Here is a 20,402-nt window from a genome sequence, read left to right as displayed (position 1 = left end):
CATGGGGAATTCCGTCATTATCAGAAGGGGAAAAAGAAGCCAAGTACACAGAATTTTTTGAAAACCAGAAAGTGTTTAGTTGAAATACATGTTTGGTGGAAGTTTTGCATAACTTACCCTTCTAAGTATGTGTTTCTTTCACTGCTCAGGTGCCCCCACTGAAATTGAGGGAATACTCTACAGAGTACAAGGCTAAGAGGCCATGAAGATGAGAACCATCTAAATGCTTGGATATTAATGAGAGCACAACCTGCCTGTGGGCCAGGAATCCCAACTGAGACAGCTCTGAGCAATCAGCAATTCTGCATTTGTCATCACAACTGTTTTTACTGCCATTTGATCAGTGCCACATGAGTCCTGACGAGGTGATTCTTGGAGTGGATTTTCAATCACCAAACCAATTAATTTTACGGAGAGGACAGTAATAGAATCAAGTGCATTAATCAGATGTCAATCTGGAGAGACACCTTCTTTTTCAAAGTCTCCTTCTTTTTGAGTATTTCTTTAGCTCTCTTCATTGACAGACCTGAAGTGAATTTGGGAGAAGGAAGTTAAAACTCACCTCAGGATATTCGCAGCAGTGTTGAAAAGGTACCATACTGCTCATAACGGCTGTTCCCAGAACTGACATACAGGCCATTTTGTGATCTGATACCCTGGTCTTCTGCCAAATAACTGCCTGAAACAAATGGCACAGAGTCAAATTTTTGACATTATATTTGTTGAACTCATGTCATGTCTATGAACATGCATATGCAACTGCACACACACTGTATATGTAACATTCTGTACCTTGACCCTCTGAAAATCACAACTTTCAGCGTTAACAGACTCGATATGGTACCTTTTGACACGTCTTCTCATACTGTATTACTTATTTAGACACACAGCAATTGGAAAACTAAGCAAAGCTTGTATTCATGCAGGTTTTTTGGCTATTCTGGACTTCTGTACCTGAGGGCAACTGTTAAAACCAAGTCAATACAAATATTACTTCTCCTCTTAGATATGCAGCAGTGGGATTTGTGTTTTTCCTGAGCAGTTCAAGTGAGGGTTTATGACAGGTCTTTCACAGGCTGGTCAATATTTGAAGGTGGGCACTGCAATGCTTAAGTTACTTATACCAAAGAGCTTGTTTCAGTAGAAATCAGGCTATTAGCTGTCCATCCATAGCTCTCACCTGGATACTCTAGGTCTATGATAAGCCTGCCATTTAGAAAGAAAAGCAGCTTCTAAGGATCTATAGGAAAAGAGTTATTTGTCCAATGAAAACTTTTACAAGTTAGAAAGATGAAGTACCATCTGCTGTATTAGCTACATGTCTTGAAATATAATTACCAAGACTCAATAAATACAGTAAGGCAATATGAACTGCAACTTGCAACAGAAGTTACTTGCCAAGTGCACTTATGCATACAGAAGGTATTACTTACTTTTGGGAGGTGAAATTTTGTCTATCACTAATGAGAAGTCCTATGCCAAATAGTCATAAATTTAATTCTGAATCTGCTGACTTTCTTTGCTGTGTATCAACAACAAAAATGTTATCCTTGGTTGATTTTCTGCTTCTAGGCAACTGAGACTGCTACACCCAGGTCCACTTCATTTTTGCCACTGTTAGTTGCCTGAGTGTGTTCAATGTTTTCCTTTACATACAAAAGGAAATATAATGCAGCATGTTGCATTTTAAATTGGATGTTACAGTGCTGTTGAAATTTATACTTTCAGTAGGTACTAGGTGTCCAATAAATTCAAAATGAGCTCACAGTATTCAAGTACATGCTGTTAAGTGAAAGGATGGTGAGAGAGCAAAAAATACACAAGCACCCATCTCAAGAAATGCTATACGTAGCCTTAAAATTCCACCTGTCCAGTGGAATATTTGCTGGCCTTCAGGGGTGAATTCCACAGAAGAACACAGTTCTCCTGGAACACGATATTCCTTTCCTACAGGACAGGTGGAATTGTAAAGCTTTGAGACTGTTGACCCTAAACTATTTCCCAAATCTTTACTTTTCCAGTTCCACTACGTTCTGCAGCATTTGTGAAGTGGGGCTTTTTAGTCCTGCCCGAATGTAATTCCTCTCATAGAGAGCAGCCTGACAGCCCTTTGCACATGCTGGATCACAGGCTGGTTATTCTACAGTGAGGTGAACCCCTCAAACATAACACACAATTTACATTGAGGGGGCAGCAAACAGAAAAAGGGGAGAAGGAGAAAAGAGTAAGGAGAGCCACGGGCTGGGTGTCCACAGCTCTGGCAGGGAGTCCCCCCGTGCTCCAGAGCAGGCAAAGGTGAAGGACAGCCCAGGGCTGCCTCAGGCTCTCTCCTCTACACCTGCTCTAAGCCTCCTCAAAGACATTCTGGAGTGATGAAAGAATCTGTCCTCTTCTTTATAGCTCCTCTTATAAAACATATCCTGTACTGCTTCTATTTTAAAATTGATTACTTAAAATGGAAACAGAAAGTGCCAAGTGATTTTTTTCTTTACTGGATGTATTTTAAATTAAATGCATGTGACCAAACTGAGAAAGACACTTGTTACATGACTAATATAAACATCATGCTGTTTATTTTCGGGTATCCTAGTGTGATGCTGCAGGTACAGATATAAATCTTAGCTGCTGATTAATGCAAGGTTATTACACAGCTTGACCTGCTAGAATGGTTGACACTCAGAACTTTAAAAAGATCATTTGAGTAAGGTGGTTTTAACAAAGCTGTGGAAAATGAGAATTCATTAAATATGAACTTGCTAAAAGTAGATACTGTAATAGGTTCAGATTAGTTTTTTAAATAGTTATATATTCACAGATACTCAGTACTAAAGACAGAATTTTAGGAAATGGTTACCACTGTAGGTTAAATTAAAGCCACAAACTAAAGAGGCCACACAACTCCTAAATTCTATATTATATAAAGACATAATAGAGTGTGTATTTCTAGCCCTGACTGCACATTATGAAGCAAAAACATGGGAAGAGCTGGTAATTTACAAAAAATTATTTTTCTATATTCCCCAGATGTATCAACAGGCACTAAAAAAATCAGAGAAACAATGCCTGTTCCACTTCATTTATTTTGGAAAGTGTTGCTATGAGGCTCCTGTATTACCCTATTTTTTTAACCTTGCTTATACCCTTTAGTTTAGCTAAAAATACACCCCTCTCACACACCCCCCATATTTTTTTTCTAGGTCATATAAAGCGGGTGTCTAGGATGAGCCAAGGAAGAATCTGACTCTAGTCAGTATGATGACGCTGCAGAAACAGCCTACTCAAAGATATATTATTACAGATGGCCCATCTTAGATTCTGCAAGAGCTAGCCAAATATATTCCACCCCTCTGCTTCATTGAAGGGGACTGCACGATCCAGATCTTACAAAATGTCCTAATGCATATAAAATCTATTGCACATATGCAGAAGATAATGATGTGTGTGTCTGTGTGTACCTATTCCTCCACCCCATGCAGCCCTAGGACACAGGCATACTTTTGTGGAGGGTGACAATGTACACTCCAACCTAAATGACTGTATGACTCCATGCACACACAGACTAGGCAGCTGTTATTTCAGGATGAACACATGTAGTGCAGGAGGATTCCTTGAAAAATATGTAAAGTGTGGAGAAAGAGTGTGCAACCTCTTCCCACTGGGGTCCCTGCTATACAGGACTAGAGAGAATTAAGAGCTGCTCAGTATTTGTTTCTTCAAAGACCCCAAGGAAGAACAGAGGAAAAAAAAGCAGTTGCTCTGCATCCCTAACTATCCTTTGTATTTTAGAATTTCTACCAGTAACTACAGTGATTTGCAATCCCAGATAAAAGGAAAATCTTAATGAGAGCTGGGACCAGATGCTGTTTCCAATTGTGGCTACTTCAGTACAATTATGATGCTACAAGTCAAACCGACTCATTCCATTTAACTTATTACTACATAATGGCAGTGCACTTGAAGTAGACTTTTAGTACCCAAACCTCACCTATTTTCTTTATTTATTTCATGACAGTCACGTTATTCACCCTGTAATAAGGTTTGGGGGTGTAAAAGTCTAGTTGAGCAAGCAGTTGTACATGAGCTGTGGGCTGGTAATGTAACTTGAGTTAGCTCTTTAAAAGAAAACTGCATTTCATAGTCTCTAGTTTTGTGCTACATGCTTCAAAAATCTTATCACCCTGGCATCTGAGATCTCACTGCAGATAACTCTTTGGGCCAACATGTTCCTTAGTTTCTTGACTTAAAAGCTTATTAGGTGTCAATTGGAAGCATTGCTGTCCATCTGTTAAGAGTACACAAACAAGAACACAACGAGGCAGCAATATCCCAAGACTGAATTGAGCCCAAGGGAAACAAAACCACATCCTCCAATACTATGTCTATAATCTCTTCATCTTAATGATGCACAGACACCCAGCTCCAAGGGCTGGCACATTCTCTGCAGTGGAAGAAAACCCATCTGCTAGGATCAAAACTGATCAATGTGAAGTCCTCACCACATTGTTTAGAATGCCAGCCTTGAAAAGCACTGCTGTTTTTCAGCTCCACGCCTTAACTGGTGTCCTGTTTTGAAACCAGTGGTAAGTTACCTTACCAAAAGAGAACCCTTACATAAACTGCCCTTGAAAACAGAAATTTTTATCCTTTTGGATGGCTCTGTCTGGATGGCCAAGCCCAGAGAGTGGTGGTGAATGGAATGAAATGCAGTTGGCAGCTGGTCACTACTGGTGCTCTCCAGAGCTCAGTATGCAGGCCAGGCCTGTTTAACATCTTTTGCAATTATGTGGAGATGGGGACTGACTGTACCCTCAGCCAGTTTGCAGGCAACATCAAGTTGGGTGGGAGTGTTGATCTGCTGCAGGGCAGGAAGGGTCTACAGAGGTATCTGTACAGGCTGAATTGATGGGCCCAGGCCAATGGTGGCCTAAGATGAATTGCCAGGTATTCAACTTGGATCACAATAAACCCCTGCAGCACTACAGGCTGGGGGAAGAGTGGCTATTAAGGTGTCCACTGGAAAAGGACCTGGGGGTGCTGGTTGACTGCAGCTGAACATGAACCAGTGTGTGGCCAAGAAGACCAATGGCATGCTGCCCTCTGCCAGGAATAGTGTAGCCAGCAGGACCAGGGCAATGATTGTCTTTCTGTACTCAGCACCCCATGTCCTGTGTGCAGTCTTGGGCCCCTCACTACAAAAAAGACATGAAGATGCTGGAGTGTGTCCAGAGAAGCTAGAACACAATGTGTGATGAGGAGAGCCTAAGGGAGCTGGGGTGTTTAGCCTGGAGAAAAGGAGGCTCAGAGGTGATCTTATTGCTCACTACCTCACAGGACGTCATAGCCAGGTAGGGGTCAGGCTCTTCTCCCATGCAAGCAGCAACAGGACAAGGGGAAATGACCTCAAGGTGCACCAGGGAGCTCCAGGTTAGGTGTCAGGAAGAATTCTTCTCTGCAAGTGATTAGGTATTGGAACAGGCTCCCCTGGAAAGTGGCAGAGTCACCGTCCCTGGCATGTTCAAACACTGAGCAGATGTGGCACTTCTCGATGTGGTTTAGTGAGCATGGTGGCATTTGGTCGAAGGTTGGACCTAATCCTCTTGGAGGTCTTTTCCAACCTTAATGATTCTCAGGTTCTATGAAAAGGTTCTTTCCCCCAGAGGGTGGTTGGGCTCTGAAACAGACTCTCCATGGCAGTGGTCACAGCACCAAGCATGACAGAGTTCCAGAAGTATCTACACAACACTCTCAGGCACATGGTGGGATTCTTGGGGCATCCTATGCAGGGCCAGCAGTTGGACTCAATGATCACTGTGGGTCCCTTACAACTCAAGATATTCTAAGATTCTATTAATTCCACTTCCCTAGCAGGAGGAAAGAATAAATAAATAAAGCCTCCTAAACAATCAAACTACTGTCAAAACCCACTTTCCAATCCAAAACTGTGATTCAGAAAATGTACATCACAGTGAATGCTATTTAAACAAAGGGAGGTTTAAAAGCCTTTTGTAAAACAGCAGTTAACAAAAATAACATACATAACAGTGACAAAGTACATTGCTAAAGAAGAGGGAAAATTCCCATGCAGCTTTAGAAACATCCTTTTTTCCATTTACCTTTCTAAGCTGACAGTGTGAGTGCAAAAGCCTTGCAAAGGCACATCTCAGATTCTGCAACACACACTGCATATGTGAAACAGTAATTGTTTTGAGATTTTTGACATATACTGTGCTGTCATTTGTAAAAAGTGATGGATGAGAAACTGGAAACCTCAAGGAATTAGTAATAGGATATAAAGCATTTCACCTCAGGGTCACCAGTTCAAATTCAACCAGGTTGGTAGTGACCAAAAGTAGTTACCATCTGGCAGCTGTTCTCTGGCTGATGTAAATTGAGTTGAGGGTCTCAGCGCATTTCCTAGTGGACAGGTGTCCTCAGCACAAAAAAACACCATAATTAACTCTCTGTTTGGCTTTCTCAGCAAAGCCACTGAACAACGAATAGAAGCAAAGACTGAGCTGTATTCCAGGTTAAAATGGAAGCATGTTGGCTGCAGAGCACTGCAGATTCTTAATCATAATTCCTCTTTATATATTTTAAGACACAGAGATTAGGGAGGGATTTCATTCATCATCATTACATTAAACAGAGTAGCCTTTCCAACTCAAGATAGAGTTTATTTGCTGCTATTTCTGCTCAATTCAGATTTCTTTTCAACATGCAGCTACAGCAGAGTCTGGAAGCACAATGAATGAATGCAAAGTATATTGACATTATTAAAAATTGTAAATTTACCCTAACAAACTCGATCTCAAAAAATCCACACTTATTACAAAGACAGGGACACAGGAAAAAAACATGGATTTGGATTATTTCATACAAACTGCTGGCTAAGATCATGCAACTTTGGAAAACAGAGGAGACTTACTGCAAAGAAAATATAAAGATGGCATCCTTTAAGTCAACACCATCAATGCAAGAGGTTTTGGGGAAGACTACTACCCACAGTTATTACAAGACTTTTTAAATGGACTTTGCATCCAAAAGTTCTGACTCATGACTCTCTTAAGAAACAAACAAGAAACAGTTTTAGGCAGAACTGCGTGTGACCAAGCTTCAAATGTTATGTGTGAAAAAACACTGGAAAAAAGATTCACTTATGCCAAGTTTTCCTCAACAGGAACTGGAAAATTTACTGAGCCTACTTATGGCCCATCCGTACTTTGCACAAGACACGGGATCACTTGTGCACAGTATGACCTGCTGATAGGCACCATCTGAACCATCTGTTGCTGAAATTTTTTTGGCTCTACTATATCTAATATTGTTAAAATAGGTATAGTTACTGGGTGTCCTTGCTCATATTGGCATTTGTGGAATAAAGGCAACTGAAACAGAATTAAAGCATTCCATATCAAGAGTCTTACAAAACACTGATGAAATAACCTTCTGTTTCTTCAACATCAGTGGTTTATAGAGACTGAACTGAGGGCTACTGGTATTAAACAGAGAAGAGTGTGAAAACTGCAGTTCTAGAGAAGAGCTGGAACTAGTAAAAGCTGTGTTTTACCACCTTGGGTAAAACACAGCCAGAGCTCACAGGTTGCTAGAACACAGCATTTGGGGCTGAAGGGTTTGAGGCAGTTTAAGCAGTAGCTGACTTTGAAATGTTCTTAACACGCCTTCAGATAACATTAACTTTAAATAAACTTGCTGAATACTCATGTAAATTATTTCCATTTGGCTGTCTCATTATTCAATATGCTTTCAAGGAACATGGTGATGAAAGAAGAAAAATACCTCTTTCTAACATAACCATACTGGCAAGAGGATCAACATTATCAGTATTCAAAGAATGTCTTGGCAGGATAAACCTTCATAAAAAGAAGGAGCACTAGCTAATCCAAGTTGTCAAAATAGCAATAGTACCTCAAGGGTTGATCTGCAAAGTGATTCATTATTTATTGCTAATGCAAACAAAACATTCTGAGCAGAAAGAGCAATTGAGTGCTTCCTATCTCGGAAAGCCATTGATGGAGAGTCCACAATAAACAAATCTGAGGAGGAATAGAGAATATCTATTTTCTTACCCATTAAAAATCAACTAAAGGCTGGAAGAGAAATCAGACAATCATCTGATTTATGCTCTGTGAAGAACCACACTTAACAGCAATCAGTATTTTCCAAACTAACACAGACATGAAATGTAGGAAGAAGAAAAAATTTCTGGAAATTTCATTCAAAAGCATGACACACACCTTTTGAAAAAACTCAGACATGGTGGAAATTCAACATGCAATGCAGCATACATCCTAAAACCATCTATACTTCAACAGCTCAGCAAGAGCCCTTTGCCAAAATAACTTTCTGCTGGAATTCATCAGGCAACCATTTTCAGATATCTAACCTCAGATACTTTCTGGCAGCTTCAGCCCTACTACATTCTCCCCCAGTAAAGCCAGGGCTATGCTTTCACAGAATCACAGAATGGTTTGGGTTGAAAGGGACCTTGCAGATCATGTGGTTCCAACTCCCCAGCCATGGGCACGTTTCTCAAGACCAGCTGCTCAAACCCCATCAAACCTACCATTCTCCTTCAACTTCATATAAAATACAGGACTTTAAAAACTGGGGGGATTTGGTTTTTCTGGGGGAAGGTTGTTTTTAGTTTTGTTTTCTTGTGTGGCTTTTAAAAAAAAAAAAGTATTGGTTTTGTAATTTATTTAGAAAACTTCCTTGAAATACATTTTTATTCACACTTTATTCACTTACTATCTTTTCTAGTTTTTCAATCCATCTTTCCTTGTCTCCTTCTGTAATAGCTCATCTCTGCTATCTTCTTGCCCTTTTAAGCCCAGGAACCTGATTGTAACCTCAACGTGTATCATCTTCCATTGCAACACAAAATACTGGTTCAGCCTCAAGAATTTGAATTCTAAGAAGTCCTCTGAATAACTGCATATACAATTTGTCTTTTAAATGAACACACTATCTGTGAGCCACATAAAAACAAACAAACAAACAAAAACAAAAAACAAAAATCAACAAACCTATTCTAAGAAATTGATTCTTTCTCCTAGAACATTTCTAACAAAAATATAACAAACACAAATAAAACCACAAATATAACACACAAATAAAATCACCAAGAACACTATTCAGCAGAGTATTACTATAGCACAAATATTCTGTAGTGCCTGTATGGAAAAAAACACTTTCCTGATCCAAATTAGCTATTGCAATGACAACAATATTTAGCATATAAAAGCAAAAGAAATAAAGAATATTCACGTTCTGTGATAAGGTAAAACAAATTCACCATTTATCTACTGTAAGTTGCTACACACTGGAAAAGCAGAATTTCAAATATTTTAAAAGGTGTGATACAACAGATGACTTTTTATTTTGCACAGAATGCCAAATGGCAGTAGAAAGACAGGAATCCGAATAGAAATTTTATAAAGTTCAGGTCAGTTTTTAACTTTTGGACTATTTTAAAGCATTTCCACATGCACAAAGAAAGACTATACTTTCTGTCTACTTAGGCCTTAAATTTTCCTGTCTCAGCAACGGCTACTGAGCGACCTCTTGTGATGAAACGTTTGAGCACTTTCTCACTTCTTTTCCTCTTTTTAAAAAATAAATTAAACAAACAAAAGGCTGACAGTGCAAAATGAAAAACACAAAAAACCAGCATCATTTTTATCATTACAATGAATGAAACTTTTTTACCCATTCATATAATCCCTAAAATTAGGTATTGAAGAATGTACCTCTGAAGCTAGTAAGTGAGGTTCAAAAAACCCCCCAAAGTGCAATGGCAACTATCATGCCACCTTCCACACCCTTTTTGCAGGAAGTTTTGGGAAAACTACAGGTAATCACCTTCTTGGACCTTACTGCCACTGTATTATAATAAGCAGAGAAAAAACCACCCCAAGATACTCAACAATCTGATCAAAGGGATGAAATCAAAATACTATAAAGAAAATAGGGTATGTGACTTGTTGAAGAGAGCAAAAACAAACCACCAAGACGACAAAATTACTTTTATTGGCCACCATCAGTATTGTGAGCCACTGGTAGACATGTCAAGGAGCTCAATACAGTCTTGGAAGGCAGACACCCCCCAAGATGTCTGGTTTCAAATTCTCAGTGTCCTCGATGAAGTAAGACTACAGGTAGCTACTCTTTCTCAGCCTTGAAATACTAATTCTGTAGCCAGCTTTAGATTTTTACAGTATCTACACAGTGATACTTAAAAATACATACATAAGTACAATCAAAGCATGTTAAACAAGTCCAGAATAGGAAGGGAAATCTGTTGTCATTTCAGAAAAGCACACAGTGCCTTTTCCTACTCCCACTGCAAAGGAACTGAAGTGTGAATGTTTGATTGATGGGGTAACTGATCAAGTCTCAATGAGCATGACAAATATCAACAAACAGCATTATTTTAGAACAGAAACAGAATTACTGAGGGATCTGGCCACGAGATGTCACTCTCTACTTTGTGGCAACTTGGCAGTTCATTAGCACAGCCCCTCCCTCAGAGGTGTAAAAAGCCAGGGTACAGCCAATGAAATCTGTTATGTTAAATTTGGGTCAGGTTAAGATGAACTGCTCAACATGTCATTTCTGTAGCTGTGATGTAGAATTACCATTCAGCATGCAGTGAAGTCAAAGCAATCTCCAAGTAACCTCTGCATTCATCCTCCCAAGTTTAATCAAGAGCAAGTAGCTCAACTAAATGTTCTTGTTGTAACATGTTACTGTTCTTACACCAATGACACAAATTGTTTTGAACTTTCCAGCCTTTTAAAATAAAATCATGGTTATGTACTGAGCTCTTATGACTCAGAATACAGCAAGCTGCCTGCATGAACTATAGCTTCTATCTAGGTAGACTGTCTAAAATAGTAAGTTTTGCAAGTTTTTTTTCAGGTGGCTTTGGTTAACACTTTATCAGGCCCTGTGGTCTCATAAGGTCTTACTTTGTTTGCAAAACATCACCACCATCTATACTAACCACTAGCATGTAAAATAATTTTTATACTTCACATATCTAGCCAGGCATCTCTTGCAAGAGACCAAAAATATTTGAGTCTGAGTTTTAGGAGTTTAACATCAAAATCTGTAGCCATTATAAATATATACCTATGAAAGGAGAAAGTAAGTGGAAGTCCAAAACAAAGCTATGATGAAAGAAAAAATTTAGGAATCAAAGATTTTGTATAAGTATTACATGACTACATGGATTAATCAGAAACTGATCCTTAAGATAGCTGACAGAAAAAACATTATTACCTTATTATGTGTTAATGTTATCCTCAGGTCTGGTTTTATGATACCATATGCTGTCAGTAGATCTTGGACTTTTTTCAGTTCATCCTTACATTTTCTACTTGTTGAGTAAAACTGCTTTCTTACAGGAAGATTCTTAAACAAATTTAGGACTGTTACTGTAGTACCTGCAAGAAGGTGATAAAAAATAAAGTAGAAATTATACTGAAAGCAAATCACTACTGGATATTGAGGAAATTTTTACATAAACATACACGTTTGTATGCTGCTGCACTAAATCAGATTATTAACATGAGAAGAAACATACCAAATCAACAGTTATTTCCCCCAAAAAGGCATCTCAAGACTTTTGATCCTTCTCCTTTATTTAGTTATGAATGCAGCATTAAGCTTTCTTCCCTACACACTAACAATAGCAACAACCGGCACTAAATAAAGCTGAAGACTGTCTCAATGCATAAGTTAGCCTTCATTAGCAAAATAATTCATTAACAGACTAGAATCTAATCACACATATCTGGAGGCAAAGGAACACTGTGCTTCATTAAGGGCCTTCACCAGCACTTGCTTTAGGGTAGTACCTAAAGCCAGATACCTCTGCTCAAGGTACAGTACACAGTAGGAGGAGGAATATTCATCTACCAACACAACCACACAAATTCCTAGCCCTTAAGGATACTGCAAAGCATTAGATATGTCAGAGAACTCAACAATTCCAATGAAAGACAAGGCATTGCAACCTGCAGGTTCCTTCTGGCTGTAGAAAACATACAGGCTAAATCTTAAAAAGAATCCTTAGTAAAAACTAGGTACACACCCTTCCTGCAGGTTAGAAAGAACTGTGATTTTGCCTGGTCCTACAGCCAAGCTGCTTCCAGCAATTCCTATGTATGGCAGCAGGGCAACTCTTCCTCCTTTAAGCAAGGATTTTGCTACATACTTACTTTGGTCCTGAAGAAATCTCTCATATACTTATACAGACTTGGAGCATTTAATTTTTACAGGTTTTATTTCCACTGCCAGCTTGAAGAAGTGAGTCAGAGAAGGAGAAACTAGTTTATAATTACAATCTAGAACAACTTCCAAGACGTATCATTTCTTACACTATGACAACACATTCCCAGCTGACAGACACAAGGCAAGAAACGTTTACAGCTGCAAAGATTTCATACTCAGCCTTTAAGTACCCAACAGGTATTTCAACATCAGATAGAGCCTCAGAGAAACACAAAATACACCTGTCACCTTGCAACACCAGAACAGTGATAGCCTACCTTGCCCAAGATGGGAAGGCTTTTTAGAGGTTACACGTCCATTGCTATCCAAAGCATACTGAATGCTGAAATCATCTGCAGCTGTCTTTGTTGTGACCAAAACCTGAAGAGAGTGATGTAAAAAAAAAACTACCTTAATCAGGGATAGACAAAGTTCAGAATCAGCTTCGATAAGCTTTGCTACCACACTCACCACACCACTCTGTTACTTTAGTCACCATAATTGCATTAAATTAGTTTATAAAATTCTTCTTGAACAGGTGTTTTTTACAGGCACAGAAACATTCAGCATTATTCTGCATGTTTCCTGCCATTTAACTAAAAGCATTTCTATCATGCTGATTCACAAAGCACAGCAATTCCTGCTACCTACAACACACACTGCTCTATTTTCTATTCTAGCACAGATTAAATAAACTTTATCAATTGACAGTTCTGCATTTTTAACCTCTGTGAGACAGACTACGACAACTTAAAATTCATTTGAGATACAAACTTAAAGACTACTCTCAAACAAACAATATCTTTTCTTTCCACACCTAAACATATCTGGCAATCAGTCACAGCAAGTTTTGTAAGCTATTAAGGAAATTCACAGATTGCTTCAGCAAGAGCAGTCATAAATCAGAGTTCAGTTACCAACATTGTGAATAACAGAACCACTGCCCTTTAATCACCTGGAAGACAAAGTTTAACACACATACAGAGTTTCAGGATATTTTGGTTTATTTTAGTGTCTCACATGAATCATTCAGCATTCAGTCATGCCTCTGGAGAAAAAAACAATAATTGATTAACTGGGAATTACAGTATTGCAGACCTACTTAAGGGCCAATAGCAAAGTACCTTCAAACTGAAATTTCAGGGGGCAGTTTGGGTAGGCAGTACACAATTAATGCCAGGAGTGTTAATTAACATAATTACTGATACAAGGAGTAATACTTATTAAAGCACTTTATACACTCAGGCCACCTCCCATCTCTTATGAAATGTACCATAGAGCTGATTAGAAGCTCTGAACAGATGGCATTCTGCTCTGAGAGCTCATTAGAAGGAACCAATGATTGAGGTCTGTCATCATCTATCAAAACACCAACACTTTTGAAAGCATCTTTGGAAATCTCCATGCAAATGCACAACCCACTCCTGCTTAGTGCAAGGTGAATGCAGCCCAAGGTACCAAGGAGTGAAGCTGTACCATCATCTCTCCTGACCTCAACAGCTGATGGCTCCAACCAGACAGGCATTGGTACCTCCCTGCATGATCTAATCCTCGGCAGGCTTGCACCTAAAACTTGACCTTGGTGCAGCACGAATTCCGAAAGGGAGAGCACAAGAGATCTGACAGATGCTGTGCCTTTAGCAGCCTGAACACTTTTCACATTGTTTTGAACAAATGTATTTACTTTTAGCCAACAAGTTAAGTAGCAAATGTCAGTACACTGCCAATCCTCTTAATACAAACATATGGCTCAGACTCAGACAGGTCAGGTAGCAGGTTCCTGTTTACTCACAGGGACAAAGTTTGTGCAATTGCAGTCACATACATGTCAAAGAGCAATAAGGAGCCCAGCAAGATCTCATGACTGCTGATCACCTAGATAATAAAGCAGAAATCATTACTGGAATGGTGGCTATGTGGGCCATCAGTTCCCTGAAATAACCTCTCCTGGCCACCACCTGCTGTTCCTTTCTTGGTCTACCCTAATTCAAGTAGCAAAGCCAGCCATCCTTTTTGACATCATACTCCCTGACACAAAAGGAAAGAGAATACAACACAATCTGTCTGTTACCTGTTATGACTGAGCAAAATAAACAGAGCACTGCTGTGACCTGTGTGACAGAAAGGCAGGACTGACACAAGCAAGAAATTTGTATGACATGGCTTCTGGGGCTAGGGAGAAAAGCAGCATACACAAACATATCCCTGCCCAGTCACTGGAACATTTAAACTCTTTGCACAGAATAAAACCTCCATCAACACGGACAGGCAACAAAATCATAACACAAAGGCTACACATTTATGGCAAGTGCTCACTTCTGATATGCTGCAAATTGATCCCAAAGCTTCCCCACGGAAACCGTATGTTGTCAGCCTTTCAAGGTCCTCAGAAGAGCTGATTTTTGAGGTGTAGTGTTTAACTGCCATAACTGGGACATCATCAACCTTGATTCCACTGCCATTGTCTCTTACTTCTATTTTGCTAAACCCGTAATTCTCCTAAAAAAAGAACAAAACACAAAGGAGCAGCAAAACAACCAAATTAATTAAGATGTAATTTTGAAGCAGATAAAGTTACAGCTTCTATCTATCCATACAGAAGTGGAAGTTTTGCTTGTTTGGAGGAACTGAGCAACCATTAAATGTATCTGTTTAAGGAAAGAAAAGAAAAGGGAAAATACACCATGTTAGGATAACAGCAATGGTTTCTCTAATTAAATAACATAATTCATCTCCTGCAATTCAGAAACAGCAAAACATAAGCTCAAAAGGAGACCTAAAACTGGAAAGCTGAAGATTTTTTTGTCTCTTCACCTCTCTTACTTACTTGGTAGAAATTTTTTTGAAATCATTTGAATGCAGCTCTGCATCCATTGAATTCAGTAGACCCTCACTTAAGACCATTTTCAGTTTCAATTTTGATTAATGTAATTCCACTACATTTTATAAGTTCTGCTTTCCAAGTTCAATACATAGAAGCTGAAATTCTAATGTGGGACAAGGCATTAACTGTAAGGGCAATTAAAGCTTGTAAACAGAAACAGTACTTTACAAAAAGAAGTAAAGGTTCCCAGAGGCTCTTTTAAAACAGCCTTCAGGGAAGCAAAGTTCAATCTTTGTGATTTAGCTCTACATAGATACCATGCATATTTTACTGAATTCCAGTTTAAAGATATCATTCCAGCAAGCACCAGCATAAACAGGGTAAAATTCTGAAACCTGGATATTTACAACAGTTAAATAAAAGATGAAATTTAAGTTCTGTAACATCTTAAACAAGTGCAGGAAAAAATTCTTCTTTCCAGCTACAGTCTGCACAAGTGAGCAGCACCCAGAGGAACCACAAGAAAGGAGGAGAAAGTAATCAGAGCTGCAGGATCACTAACTAAGCTTCTTCTACAGAAGCAAAACTGGCTCTTTGAAAAGATTATGATGCAACACACCAAAAAGTGCTGTAGTGTGTAATACATCTAGGTGACTTTACAACTAGTTTTGCTTAGAAAGATTATCTTAAAACAGTGGCTGCCATCACTGATGCTGCACAGAGCATGTGGTGGTTGATCACTGAAAGCAGGCTGATCAAACAGGACAAACTTTGCTGTCCTACCTGGGCCTATGCTGAAAACAGTTATAAAAAATTGTTATGTACTCACAAGGTTATTTCTTGAAGTAAAAAAAAAAGATGCAATCAAAAACAAAAGAAAGGTATCTAAAGAAACCATCTGCACTCACACAATCTGATTTAGGAAACATCAAAAGCCTCTGAGGTAGGCTCAGAACCACAATACACAAAAAACAACAGAAATTTCCCTTTCTGGTTTAATGATTGGTGCACAAGCTGTCTTCAGGTGAAAAACCATGCTTTTGCTCATGTTTGAGTCAACTTCCTACTGGGCAGCAAAACAGAACTAAGCAATACACCTCAACTGAGCACAAAAACACACAAGGAAATAGAGGCAGGAAACCCTCTACCCTGCTGCTGTATGTGCTAATTAAAGGTTTGAGAATTCTACAATGAAGCCCAATTTTCCATTCTAATTTTTACTTTCTGACCAGTTAGTTGTTCAAGAAAAGTGAGATTTATCTTGAACCAATTGTTACATAAATGATTCTCTCTTTCTCTTCTAATCTTATTAATTTTTACTTGTGCATGTTTTATGTAAATATGACATAAATATGCTTAACCTTTGTATTTTGTAACACCTTCCTTCATGAGCTGAATCTTACCAAGGTTATGAGCCCAAGAAATGTTTCAGTTGCTCTGCCAGGTCACTGATGCCAATCAGTATGATTCAGCTTTGGTACACAGTGCAAAGATGCCAAATAACATCACCTATGGCCACTCAAGACTGAAACAGCAGCCAAAGCTTCCCACTACAGCTCACCACTGCCACGACTCTTATCTGAAACCCATTCCATCTTCAGGTTAATTCCTGTCTGTCTGTCTGTCAGAAAGGAACTGTTATCTTTGTTCAGGCAAATTGGATAAACTATGCCCTCCTATTCCATCTGAAAAAGATGAAAACAATGAAAATGCTGCAGTTTCAGGCAAAACCCATCAAGCTGTAAAATGGAATTTCAACGTTTCTCTTCTCTGTTATGCTTTTGAACTAATCCAGAATTAATGTGGTCATTGACCTCTATTACATGGTCAGAGTTATTTTAATTTCCCATTAAAAATACCATAAAAAAATCCATTGTTTTACAGTATTACTGTCTAGAGTTGCACAGAGTGCAGGTTTTCTCTTCTCCCCTGTTACCCACAGAAGAACAATCACCAAATTTCTTTTAATTGCTGACAATTTGCATAAAGCCATGTTTGTTTGTAACTACAGTGTTTAGGATTGGGCTGGACTAACACAAGTATGCAAGAGTAGTGCAGATGACTCACGCACTGAAAATGGTTAAAAATGCTCTTTTTCATTGATTTGGGACAAAACTGGTTACTGTGCTGTGAAACCCACACTAGTTAGAGGGCTTTCTCCTCTGCAAGGTTTGTTCCAACCATTCTGGAACACTCCAAAACCTTTCTGTTAATTTCTTTACTGATCAACTCCCAGGATCTGATCCCAATATCCTTTACCCCTACAACTGTGTACACACTACTCACTTTGGAGTTACTCAAGAAGCAAGATACTCTGCAACCTAAATATTGAGAAGACAGAGATTATGAGAGACTACAGCAAAGACAGAACATCTTCAGCTCACTCAAAGCAGCAACAAACATGTTCCTTGGCATCTACAGGTAAGCATTCTCACATGGAACATCTCTAGACTCATTCAGAAAATATGACAGACATGGTCAAACAAACAAGGAGAAACTGAATTGTCCTCCTAGTTAAGAGCATTTGTCTAATTAATTCAATAAAGGAAATTGGATACAATTCTGAATACATACATTTATACAGGATATAGTAACACTTTCTTACTAAGCAGGAGATACTGCTACTATACAGCTGCTGACAAAACACTGCAAAAGCAGAAATAGGACAGCAAGAGGAGCTGACCAGTTATCCATTTCACCCAATTCATTGGGAAAAAAAAGCTCAAATTCTTTATTAAAAGTAGTATTTTCAATTCAAGTCAGAAACTATCCCTGAACGACATGTCAACTTTTTTGAACAGCTTATAAAGAGTTAGAAATAGCCAGAGTTCACCATGTCAATTAGAGACAGGGTGGTGATTTGTATTACAAAAACATCATTTGTTTTGAATGATCATCAAGCTTTTCCACTGTCTCCATTTTCACCTTTCCTACAATACTTTGTAATGAGAATTAAGTATGTCAGCCTAACAGCAAACCTAAATCCAACAACTTTTAAAACAGGCTATTAGTCAGAAAACACAAATTTTAAGTAGGAAAAGGAAGATTAAGAAAGCTGACATTTTTTTTCCACACGATACATTCAGAAGCACAAACATGCCTTACTGTTTCAGAGCAGAGCCTCAAAAACCCAAATGGAAACTAATTTTGTACCATTTTTACTTGAGGTAAAAATATATACATATAACTATATAATAATCATTGCCATTCCCCAAATCACAATAGCCTAAAAAACCACATTTGCAGGTTAACATTTTTCTTGGCATCTTATTTTATATCAAATTCTTTCTGAGAGACTTACCAGTTTAATATCAATGCCTGTAGCACTGGCATCCAAGGAATTTTCTATCAGCTCCTTCACCACGCTGACAACTGAAGTAATCACCTGAGAACTGGAAAGGAGCCGAATTGTCTCTCCAGGCAGCTGTTTCATGGTGGAAAGATTCAGCTGCACAGAAAAATAACAGGAAAAGAATGTAAAAGGAACACTACAATTACACATTTCTAAGAAACTGTTTCACAGGAACTTTGAAATGTAGAAAAACACAACATAATGGCTGGAAATTTTCAAGTTACAGTAGGAAATTTTCAAGTTACAGTAGGACTCAGCTTCCTCTGCTCTTCCTCCCAACACTCAATAGGTGTTGGGAGAGAAACAGGGAGGCAACACATTGGTGCTGAGGAAAAGCCACATTCAATAGCAACGGGATCTACTGGCAAAAATAAAAACCAAACCCAAAAATCTCTCAATTAGAGTCTTGCCTCTCTGATCTGATGTACTGTGTGCCCTCAGGCAGGTCATTTTATTTCTATCTCTCTCTCACTTGAAAATGAAGATGCCTTATAAACCAGTGGAGATTTCTTTTTTTGATTATTGGAAATACAAAGGGTTATAAAATCATTGCTATATTATAGAGACACTCTCCCATGAAGAGAATTTACACTGATCTGTGAATTTTAGCATGCATTTCTGTTTAAGTACCTACACTAACACAAACAGCCAAGCCCCAGGAAAACTATTTTGCTGATCCTTGTAGCTTGCCACAAAAGAATTAGTTTTATATGCATATGAGAGAGGCAGGTGAATGGTTCATACAGCTTTCTTCTCTTCTCTGGCTTATGTTATATAATGCTGTTTACACTGAAAGGCAAACAATCCTGGCAGTCCTGGCTTTCTCACTAATTCAGTCCAAGGTATCTGCTGGAGAACACAGACTGCACACTCAGCACCTGTCCCAAGGATATGAGCACACGTGGAGGAATGGAACAAACACAGATTTCCTCCTGACACAGCCAGGTCCTGGTGAGGGATCGCAGCCAACACCCCTAAGCATCACTGCCCTGCAGGGTGTATGCAGCTGATACAACAATTACAGGACATTTCTCTGCCTCAACATCCTTCCAAAGACAGCTACTCTTTAAACATAAAAGACAAAGTAAAAATGTGGTTACTCGGCTTTGGTTTGGGGGGCTGGGGGAGGAAGTACAGTGTTATGAAGTACAAGCAGCACTGAAACTTTTCTAGGAACAGCTACAAAGGGGGTTTTTTATTATTGTTATTTACATTGCAAAGGGAGTTTGCCTTTCAAATGTGGTAAAAGGATCCGATGAATGGTTTTTCCACCAACTGGAAAACAAGAGGAGCAGGCGAAAAGGTGAAGATGTTAGTATCATATACACGTGTTCAGAGAGGCAGGTTTTGAGGCATTCACAAACTGTATGGGACTCCCGTGTCAAGTGCTTCATGATTTACTCACGGGAGTAAATCAGATGGAAGCTGGATTTCTCTCCATCAAAAGACACTGACTAAGATACGGGAGGATCTTAAAACAGAAATGCTGCAGACCTCAGACAACTTTTCTATGAGGTGTGACTGATGCAGGCTTGGGAGGGGAATCAGCTCCAGGCCATGTGGAGTCCCCTGCTCTGGGGCCCAAATGAGGGAGCAATGCTGGCCACATCTCGGGGACACCTCCTGGGAGGCACAAAGGGACCTCTGGGACGTCTTACCCATGGAAAGGCAGCCCGCCTATGATGCCTTTTAGCTAAGAGACACGTATCTCACCTCAAGCCACCTTACTACTGTAACTCTTCACGGACCAGAGGTGTTTATAGCTGTGCTCTGGGGGAAAGCGCAGCATTTTCCGCGTGGGAGCCCCATCACTGACCTAACCTTCTACAGCAAGTCCGACACGCCAACAACAGCGGTTCTACACATGCCCAGCCAAACCGGGAACAAAATCTCCCTAAATTTCACGGTTCCGGCCCCACAGAGTCCGGA

General features: G+C 39.2%; 1 protein-coding gene across 8 annotated transcripts in view; it reads right to left on the bottom strand.

Annotated features, from left to right (window-relative positions):
- The window catches only part of PMS1 (PMS1 homolog 1, mismatch repair system component), a 75,898-nt gene that overhangs the window by 54,926 nt on the left and 570 nt on the right, over positions 1 to 20,402 (bottom strand). For 6 of the 8 annotated variants that reach the window (XM_064433825.1, XM_064433826.1, XM_064433823.1 and 3 more), the window contains exons 2-6: positions 18,423 to 18,569; positions 14,614 to 14,796; positions 12,576 to 12,678; positions 11,305 to 11,468; positions 563 to 679 (exon numbers count right to left, since the gene is read on the bottom strand). In XM_064433825.1, the coding sequence (XP_064289895.1) occupies positions 563 to 679; positions 11,305 to 11,468; positions 12,576 to 12,678; positions 14,614 to 14,796; positions 18,423 to 18,554 (699 nt within the window). In that variant the 5' untranslated portion in view covers positions 18,555 to 18,569. Of the gene's footprint in view, positions 1 to 562; positions 680 to 11,304; positions 11,469 to 12,575; positions 12,679 to 14,613; positions 14,797 to 18,422; positions 18,570 to 19,685; positions 19,730 to 20,186; positions 20,398 to 20,402 lie in introns of those variants that run through there. The other 2 variants (XM_064433822.1, XM_064433821.1) reach the window with 2 other exon arrangements.

The sequence above is a fragment of the Passer domesticus genome, chromosome 10 (assembly GCF_036417665.1).
Source record: "Passer domesticus isolate bPasDom1 chromosome 10, bPasDom1.hap1, whole genome shotgun sequence".
In the NCBI taxonomy this organism is placed as follows: domain Eukaryota; kingdom Metazoa; phylum Chordata; class Aves; order Passeriformes; family Passeridae; genus Passer; species Passer domesticus.
Note: the sequence above shows the minus strand (reverse complement) of the source record. Positions and strands in the feature narration are given on the sequence as shown.